At 38.5% G+C, this 10,156-nt stretch overlaps 1 protein-coding gene across 2 annotated transcripts in view; it reads left to right on the top strand.

The window, feature by feature from the left end:
• Positions 1-6,550, top strand: part of LOC109480036 (serine--pyruvate aminotransferase-like) — a 9,136-nt gene extending 2,586 nt beyond the window's left edge. Inside the window, exons 2-13 of one of the 2 annotated variants that reach the window (XM_019782180.1) lie at positions 485-677; positions 1,623-1,687; positions 2,071-2,171; positions 2,645-2,715; positions 3,225-3,309; positions 3,659-3,763; positions 3,948-4,017; positions 4,313-4,408; positions 4,911-4,993; positions 5,466-5,511; positions 6,075-6,167; positions 6,471-6,550. In XM_019782180.1, the coding sequence (XP_019637739.1) occupies positions 485-677; positions 1,623-1,687; positions 2,071-2,171; positions 2,645-2,715; positions 3,225-3,309; positions 3,659-3,763; positions 3,948-4,017; positions 4,313-4,408; positions 4,911-4,993; positions 5,466-5,511; positions 6,075-6,167; positions 6,471-6,485 (1,023 nt within the window). In that variant the 3' untranslated portion in view covers positions 6,486-6,550. Of the gene's footprint in view, positions 1-484; positions 678-1,622; positions 1,688-2,070; positions 2,172-2,644; positions 2,716-3,224; positions 3,310-3,658; positions 3,764-3,947; positions 4,018-4,312; positions 4,409-4,910; positions 4,994-5,465; positions 5,512-6,074 lie in introns of both variants that reach the window. The other variant, XM_019782179.1, reaches the window with a different exon arrangement.
• Positions 6,551-10,156: the final 3,606 nt, after the last annotated feature.

Raw genomic sequence — 10,156 nt, 5'->3', positions numbered from 1 at the left:
TGAACACAAACGCCCCAGCTCACTGTCATCTGAAGTTTCTCAACACATCCACATCGAATCACCGGGCCACACAGTCTCTCTGGACAAAGTTAGAATACTGGACACTGAACAGGACTACTTGCTAAGAGGCATTAAGGAGGCTATATATATCAGAGCACTTCAGCCTTCACTTAATAGAGATGGTGGACGATATAAACTCCCTGGCACTTTTGATCAATTGCTTACGTCACGTATCAGTAAAGTCTCGTGTGAGTGAAGTCACGTGTTTGTAAACCGTAACTCTCGCGAGATCACGTTGTGAAGTGATTGGTCATTAATTATCCTGATGAAGGCGACAGTAGTCGCTGAAAATTTGATCCCTGTAAATAGTGTGTTGGAATAAAGTTTAACGTTTTACTATGATTACTACCAACACAGATGAACTTTCATGATAAATTATGCATTTGCTTTGCAAATGTTACATTTCTAGTTTATATTCTAACAGATAATGGATGAAGTGAAGGCTGGGATCCAGTACGCGTTCCAGACGAGAAATGAGCTGACTCTGGCTGTGAGCGGGACGGGCCATGCCGCGATGGAGGCAGCGGTGGTGAACATGGTGGAGCCTGGAGACGTGGTGTTGGTAGCTGTACATGGGCTGTGGGGGGAGAGGTGTGCTGACATGTGCTCCAGGAACGGTGGGTATAAATACAGTACTCATAGGAAATTCAACTTTTAAGTGCTCATGACACCAAAAATGACCTTTGATTGTGATTGACATAACTAGTATTACCTGGCTAACAGACACATTGACTATAAATATGCACGGTTCTCCTGTTCACATTCGAAATTCTAATGCCCTACCTTGGAAAAGTCAGTCCTGGCAGGCGATTTTCATCTCTACATTTTATTTTTGCATGATGTCTGTATTTTTTCCTGAGCTGACGTCATCCAGTGATGTCAGCTCAGGAAAAAGCACAGAAATGCAAAAATAAAACTGTTACATAGAGATGCAAATTGAGATGCCTGAAGTGGGCATTTGGGAAGCTTGCTAGAGAGTCTCCAAAAAAACACTTTTAGAAGGCCGTACAAGCTCAGTTTCTTAGTCATCATGTTTGGAACAAAATTCAAGTGACTATATAATTTTTGTATGTACACTTCCGATATTTGTATGTATTTCACAGACTTTTGGTGTCATGAGCACTTTAACTAAGTAACTGGATAAATTACAAAGATAATTTCCGGCCTACTCTTTACCGTGTTAAAATGACCTGCACCAGACAAATTTGTGACATGGTGCTGGTAGCTCAGCTGTACACGGGCTGTGGGGGGAGAGGTGTGCTGACATGTGCTCCAGGAACGGTGGGTGGGTGCGGTTTCAGGACTTGAAATCCTTTTGATCTGCATACCTGCACTAAGGTTCAGGTAACAATGAAAATTACCTTAAGCAGACAAATTGGGACAGACAGAACAGAGCACATCTATTTGTCCTGGTAACGTTGTGCAGTCGCAAATATATAACCAGAATATCAAAGTTTGATATGAAACTTACGTACTTAATTATGAAAAAAAACTGTCATAAATCAAAGTAGCATATAACGCTCTATAGCTGAACTGCCTAACTTCCGCATTGTGTATAACAGGTGCTGAGGTCAGAACAATCACCAAGCCCATTGGTCAGAACTTCACACTGGAAGACATCCAAAAGGTAAATAGATCATTGTCAATATTGCTGTGACAGTCTTATTGCTTATACACTTCACTTCTAATTAGTTAACATGCCTTAAATGTAACCGTGTTAATGCTATTGCAGTGTACACATATACAAAACTTAAGTATACAATATAAAACCCTGGTAACATTACATGCACAATCATATGATATGATAATATTTGGACAACTTTTAGACAGAATAATTATTGTTGGATACTTTTTTAGTATGGCATCAAATTCAGTCTGTGATATTTAATTTTGCTCTTGACATGGGAAACAATTCTGCATTAACTTCAGAAGTAACTTGCACTATCTTGGTGCAGTCCAGTTCTATGGCCACCATTTTTATAGTACATAAATTGTATTTCCCACTCCCAGGGTATTGAGTACCATAAACCGTGCATGTTCTTTATCTGTCATGGTGAATCTTCTGCTGGTGTTCTACAACCACTGGACGGGATTGGGGACATCTGCCACGGGTCAGTTTTATTATATACTTGTATATATACAATATACAATATACTACTTATTACTAGTATATGCACATATATAACTAAGTGTGAACTTTTGCCTATTTTCACAATAATTGTGGTGTTAAATTTCACAGGCATGGTGTTAACTTGCAATCAATTATGTTGTGGATATTGGCAAGACTAGATTTAGTTTGATTTTAAAATGTTAGTAAATTTTCAGGCTTTAATCTAATTGAATTTTGAAGCACATTTGATGATGATGATGATGTTGAAAGAAAACAGTTGCTCATTTTACAGATTTTTTTTTCACACCAGATTAACAAATTTCTTAAAATAAAACATGTTATGACTAAATGACTGCTCATTGAGGTCCAAATTGTGTATCCAATTTTTGCAATTTGCCCATTGAACTCCTTTAATTAAGCACTGTATGGGTTTTGATTTTATTTTGGACATTGTTGTCATGTTGTCTGTTTTAGAAATGACTGTCTGTTGCTGGTGGATTCAGTAGCATCTCTTGGAGGGACTCCTTTGTACATGGATCAACAAGGTACAAACATGTTTTAGAACTACTGATTGGACAATCTGTTGTCAAGGGAAGGTTTCCCTGTCCTTGGTGCTGATTGGACAATCTGTCCTTAGTGCTGATTGGACAATCTGACTTTGGTGCTGATTGGACCATCTTTGATTGGGCAATATGTCCTTATTGCTGATTGGACAATCTGTCTTTGAGAAAATGTTTCCTTGTCCTTGGTGCTGATTGGACAATCTTTTTGGAAAGGGTTTCCCTGTCCTTGGTGCTGATTGGACAATCTGTTCTTAAAGAAAGGGTTTCCCTGTCCTTGGTGCTGATTGGACAATCTGATGTTGCATTGAATTAATACTGTTAGAAATGTATAATAAGAAAACATCCTATTGCATAGCATTTTTACATGTTCCTTGACAATGTGTCTATAGTTTATTATAGTTCCTAGACAATATGTTTAGTTTTTTATGGTAATAAGAAAATGCTTGATATTTTTTAAGGTTTACAAAAGTGTATTATATCCCTGTACCTAGGAATCGACATCCTGTACAGTGGAGCACAGAAGGTGCTAGGTGCCCCGCCCGGAGCCTCACCTATCTCATTCAGTCCCAGGGCAAGGTATGTGTGTAAGATCCATAACCGTGAATGGTCGTAGGGGCATCATGGCAGCCAGCAGCATGTCTGGACTTGCCACGATGTTTCAGTAGGTGTAAATAAACTTACTGAAAGAAACTTTTTGAATGAGAGAAGACTTATTCAATTCCCTTGAGTAAAGAAGACTAAGTCTTATGAAGGATCATTAGATTATCAAGAGCCCATAGATACTAATATTTTATTGAAAATAGACATTAATCTTTCTACAAGTGTGGTAACACTGTCTATTGTTATTATGTTTTAGGAAGACATTTGTTGTATATAAGCTGTCAGTTACTGTTTTGACTTTGTCTTTTTTTGTGTGTCATTTCAGGGGCAAGCTGGCTCGCCGCAAGCAAAAAGTTCCCTCCTTCTATTTTGACATGAACCTGTTGTCTGACTACTGGGGGGTCGGCCTGCAAAAGGGACAGCCCAGGAAGTATGTAGTTTCTCCGGATCCTGTTTTGACTTTGAGTTCGTGTAATTTTGACTTTGTAAAATTATACAATGTAAACATGCATTTCTCTGGCTTAGTTGCACATTTAGCAAAACCCATTGCTCGCTTTTGTCTGAAATTTGATGTTTGTTTATAAGTTATATAATTATATCTTTCATAATTATAGGTACCACCACACTGGCCCCATCAGTAGTGTCTATGCATTGAGGGAGGGTCTGGCAAAACTTGCAGAAGAAGTAAGTATGTTCAAAAGTCAAAATCATTCAGAGGTTGATAAAGGTACAGAATACTAATAACCATTTGGTAGTCAAAACTACCCATTTCAAGAAGACCACTCAGATACTTGGAAAATCTTTAAGCTTTGTTTAAAGCTGTTTATTGACGATGCCCGAACAACAAGAATGTGTACAGTGTATTCAGGCTGGCTAGAACACTGGTGTGAAGGTAAATAATTATTGACAGATTTGTGTACTATGATACAGTATGATTGGTATAATGATATGGTATAATTGACATATTTGTGTACTATAGGGTCTGGAAAACTGTATCAGTCGTCACCAGCAGAACGCCCTCCTCCTGCATCAGGGTCTACAGGACATGGGACTGGAACTCTGGGTGAAGGACAAGGTTAGTACAGACACCTAACTAGGAGTCACTGCAAAATTTCTTTAGTGTACATGTATGTGATTAGAAATATGTAAAAACACAGTTTGTAACTTAGGTGGTCTCTGAAACGTCTTTAATAATATCTGTTATCGTTCAAATTGTAGTTTTTCTTTGAATTAAGCCCTGGCTGTCAGGCATTATTTTGAAGACATTGGTTTGTAGCATGGAAAAGCATTATAAAGTTTTACATTTTTACTGAAGTTTACATACAGAGACTCTACCTTTTTTGATTCTACCTTTTTCAACCCTTTGAAAGTTATAACTGTTTTTATTGTTTTGCATTAATTTTTCTCTTTGGTTGTCCATCATTTCCGATGATGACTTACACTTAGTAATACTTGTTTTGCATTTAGGCCATTGGTAATGGCTATTAATAGTTACTATTTGTTAACAAGAAACATGTGTTAGATGATTCTTTATTCTCTCGTGAGTTTTTAAACCTTTTCATCCACCCCTATTCTAGTCTGCCAGACTGCCCACAGTAACAGTGGTGAGGGTACCAGAAGGGGTGAACTGGAAAGATGTGGCTTCCTACATCATGAACAAGTCAGTACTCCTCAAACAAACCTTACACAAGTCACAGGCTCAGCATTTGTTAGCAAATTTAATTTAGTGATTCGTCACCTCAATAAACACAAGGCTATTCTTTTTTGTTACACATAATTTAAAAACAAGTTTCCATCATGATACCTTTAAAAAAATTTGTAGGAAATGGTATTTCATATTGCATTCAGTCACAAGTATGGATTTGCTTTCCCCCAAATTAAAATGCAAGCTTTCATTGAATTCCATGGTGTACTCATATATAGTACATGTAATCTTTTGCATTTGGTTTAAAATCATGACTTAAAGTTTATGAAATATATTATGCTTATTTGAACCATTAAAACCTGTATGTCTTCATAGTTACATGTTACTTGCAAGCCAGTTTGCAAGAAATGTTCATTGTAGGAAATAAGCTGTTTTATTGATGTTTTTAAAAGCAAAAGGTTTTAGACATTGTTTGTTTTGGTTGTAGGTACTCCATTGAAATCTCGGGAGGGCTTGGAGCTTCAGCTGGGAAGGTGAGTTACTGGACATGTGTCAAACTCATGGTCATGAAAAGCCATAAAAAAGGAAGTCATTTTGCTATGCATATATTTTGTCAAAACTTAATGGAAGCTGTTTGGCATCAAGTTTAGATTACAGGGCCTGGCTTAGTCAGCAGGGAGAAGGTACTGTACATATGAAAAAAGGTGGAGTAACCATTTAGCATTTTGAAGAACAGGCAAGTACATTATATTCAGTCAAAACTACCCATTGCAAGAAGACCACTGATACTGAGAAACTGAGAAAATCTGGTCAATGTGGACATTTGATCACCATAGAGTAGATTCTTAATTCTTGTGTCAATCCATTGGGAAACATTATTACCAAAAAGTGGTCACAACGGCCAGATGGTTGTTATATAGAGGTGGTCACTTGTACAGGACTATGCAGTTAACACATTTTTTAGCTGTGCAGCCAAAGCTTTAGAAAATCTGGACTGACAATGACATGCATTGTATTATCTATTAAGTGGAAACTCAACAGCATTGAGCACTAGTAACTGTTTTTTGGCATATCAACAACATTAAATCTGTTTCAGGCGTGGCGTATCGGCCTGATGGGACACAACTGTACCAGAGATAACGTGGAGTTGGTCCTGCGCGCCCTGAAGGACGCCCTGCAACACTTCGGGGTGAGAGTCCAGGCCAGGCTCTGAGCACAGCTAACACAGGGGACAGGGTGGACTCACCGGTGCCAGTTTTTCCATCAATAACATTATGGAACTTTGTGGGATGGCAATTTTTTAAAACCTGGTTCAAGGTTCACTGGGTCAAGGGTCCCTCAGTTCCAATGACTGCTCTCCATCTCTTCCTATCCTCCATAGACCTTGACAGACAAAAGTAAAAAATCTGGGGTAAAAATATGAAATTTTTTAAACATCCAAAGGACCATTGACAACCACTCTCAACACCATGATTTGCCTCTCAAATTGCAGTTTTTGAAGGCCTGAAAATGCTGAATTTCCCGGGGGAGCATGCCTCCCCAAATCCAATGATGAACCTGGGCTGATGGAAACAAGTGCTTCTGCAAAAGCTGACCATTTTCGCCGCTTACAGGCTTACAGTTTTTACGAACATTTTCCCCATCCTATCATTTCAATTTACCTAAGTTATATAAATGGTTCTAGTTCTCATCAACATTGTATATAATGAGAGAACATGCACTTCTATATTTCAACTCTTTAAGTTTAAAACATTACAAAAATCAAGTATATAACAGTTTATAACCTGTTTTCTCTCTTTTAAGAGTCTTTTTAACAGAATAAAAAAATGAGACACAAAAGTACATTTTAACTTAAATTATAAGTAACGTTAATATATATATATATAATTTTATTCAAAATCTCTTCTATGGCTTTGTCCCCAACATCTAAGTTTACAAACCTCGTGACATTCAACCAGGGCTTTAGCCAGCGCCCGTTTTACCGTCAATTGACGGTATTTTTTCCCGTCGGACGGTAAAAATTTAAGTCCTTACCGTCAACATTGACGGTCAAAAATCGTGGGTGAAGACATTAAACTTAGCAAAAAATGTAGCGAATTTGAATGAGCCACGGCGCGGGGTCTTTCCAAAGCGCGTCGCGTCTTTTCAAAACGCCGCGGGCCCACACATTTCTTATTTAAATACGGCGGGAAACCTGACTTCAAGGAACGTGCCGATGTCTGTTAACTCGGTTCTTTTCTTCAATGTTGCTGTCTGTTTAAACAACATGTGCTAACGGCCACATAAGAACAATGGCTCGACTCAGACTCACGCTGGGAACTGTACATGACAATAAGATAAATAAACAACATGTGGCAACGAACAAAGAAATATCAAACGTTTTGAAAATATACTGTACTTGAATTTTCATACCATCGCAAGAAAACGGAGATCGATCTACGCAAAGTGGCTTTATCATTTATATAAACTTCGTTAAACCACCTTCGAAGACTTGAGCGGCAGCATAAAGATAAATTTTCTGGAGCAGATCGCTGAAGCAAGTTTTTGCCGGCGTACGTAACTCCCTCCGCGGCAAAATCCCATATGCCGTAGCGAAATCGCGTCTCAGCACTTCCCCAAATCAACTCCATGGCCGCTAAAGTCTGCAAATGAGGTTAAACTTCCTCATTTCGGTTGAGAAGCGAAGCTACTAGTATAAAATCATGTGCATGGCGGCCATTTTGTTTGCTACCCGAAGTCTTCCGAATGATCTAAATAAGGAAATCGTCGGAAATCTGAGCCACATCCCTCGCTGTCGGCATGCGCTCGGGGCTGGCTCGGTGGAAATCGGAGGCTGTGGCGTCAGGACTAGGTTTATTTGCATGGCTCGGGAAGCCGCCGCGGCTTGAATCGCAGCGGGATTTGGGCGCCGGGCGGGTCAAACAAAGGGAATATGAAGTTGTGAGGACCATTTAGATAGTTTTTTTTTTCTATTCTTCAAATTGCAGATTGTGTAATTTTAATCCTGAAATCTTGAAAATCTATCTGCAAATTGCAGACTGAAGACGGGTATTTAGAACACTGAATACATGAAGTGTGCGGGGGGGCATGATGTCGATCACCGGATCATGATTTTTTTTCGCGTTGACCCTGATTCAACCCTAAAATAATACTCGAAGAGAACTTCAAAAGTCATCTTTTACTAATCATATATAATTGTTTACATTATATCATTTGATCAACCTGATCTATTAAAAATTGTCAATGGAAAATACCTTGCCAAACAATGCAATACCTATTTAAGTTAATTAAACACTCACTCATTAATTAATTAATTTCCTAAAATACAAAAGACATGTTGGTGAAAGTTAGGCACCCAGGTAATATCAATAGTTCCACGGACAGCTATGTAGGCCGGAGCTTCTATTGCGTGCGATCTACGTTTGGTCAGAAAATACACCCCCCCCCCAACACACACACACACAAAAACACCGATCCGGGAACGCCTGAAAAGGAGGCTTTTAATAAGCTTTGCCTGCAGCGCCTTGATTGGTCGGACGTGTGACCCTCTGGACTGCCGGCTAATGGAAATCTGAACATCTAGACTAATCCACACTGCTAATGCTCATTGACATAATTTATGCAGTTTATTAAAATCCTTGATTACTGTGAATCCTTGATTATAGACATGTCTTTATCAACATTTTTGGCAAATAATAAAAAGTTATTGTTCAAGACAAATTAAGTTTGTTTTGTCAGCAGCTTTGTTATGCAACATTAATAGAACTATGATTTTGAAATTAGCAACCATAATGGAAAGTATACAAACGTCCAAGGCATAAATGGTAAAAAGTGCACTCGCAACAACGACATCTAGCGACATGCGGCAACTCAGCATGTCTGCATGGCCGTCGCAACAACGACATCTAGCGACATGCGGTGACTTAGCATGTCTGCATGGCCGTTGAAGGGTGGAACCGTTGATCCATCCATCCGTTGATCCAATCTCAATCTCGTCTGAGTTACCATTTTCGCGCATGCGAAAATGGTAAAAAAATTTGAAGCTGGCTAGAGCCCTGGTACAGGCTGGATTCACCGGCACACTCACACAGCACAGCAAAGCCTGCTGGGTCTCATGCCTGAGTTTTCCTCACAGACATGGTCTCATAACAGAGTTTCGTTGACCTATCCAGTAGATATGTGGTCTTTTAAAAAAACTCCAATTTTTAGGACAACATTCCTTGTTTTTCCCTTACAACATTTTCAGTATCAAAAAGTTTGATTCTTGATTTTGTTATTTGAAGACCATGGTCTCCTTTTTTATTTTAATGCAATAGCTGGGAGCTACATGATTGTATATCTGATGACCAGGCTATAGCAGTGCAAGTGGACCTTTTTAGTGCGGACACAGCCTTAGAAAGGAACAATTATGGAAAATAAGCTTTCAGATCCTCAGCATTGCTTATCTTCTACACAACAAATCAAGAAGGCAATTGACTAAAGTCAGTTAGACATTCCAGTGCATAATGTTACAGTATCAAATCAATTGAAAACTTCTAGAATGATTCTAGGAGTATATTCTAGGTTGAATACTCTCTGACGACAAATGTGTATTGATCATTGATTTCTGGTGATATTTGTATGGGTAAGAGGATGATGATGATGAAGAGGATGGTCTCGAATTATCATTTTAGGTGTTGTATAGAGATAAGATGTACATGTACTTTAATCATGTATCATATAATTTATTAAATGATATTAGCTTTCAATGTATCTTCCTCATTATTTACATGTATTCAATTCCCTCAAATCATACGTGCCTCATCAGCGAATATTAGAAAATGGTATCAATGACTTTCTACATAGTTTCATCATACAATGTTTTGTGTAGTATATTTAGTACTTATTTTAGATGCACTTTTTGACATGCATTAAAAGCTTTGTAATGCTTCAGTTGCAATGTTGATTGGTGATTGCTGTTTGCAAAATTTATACTGATTCAGAACCAAAAGAATCAAACTGCTGAAAACAAGCAAATATCAGTTGTTGAAAAAGCCTAAGCTGCTTTGTGTACAATGTAGCATTTGACCAGTAGGCTGTAGTCTCCACCATATTTCTTTTGCGGGCCGAATAAATCGTAGAAATCGGCCTAAAAAGGGTATTAATTGGCAAGAGAAGGAAGCCGGCCAGAGAAGCTCC

The sequence above is a fragment of the Branchiostoma belcheri genome, unplaced genomic scaffold (assembly GCF_001625305.1).
Source record: "Branchiostoma belcheri isolate BF01 breed outbred unplaced genomic scaffold, Haploidv18h27 scaffold5, whole genome shotgun sequence".
Lineage (NCBI taxonomy): Eukaryota > Metazoa > Chordata > Leptocardii > Amphioxiformes > Branchiostomatidae > Branchiostoma > Branchiostoma belcheri.
This window is presented reverse-complemented; position numbering and strand designations above follow the sequence as displayed.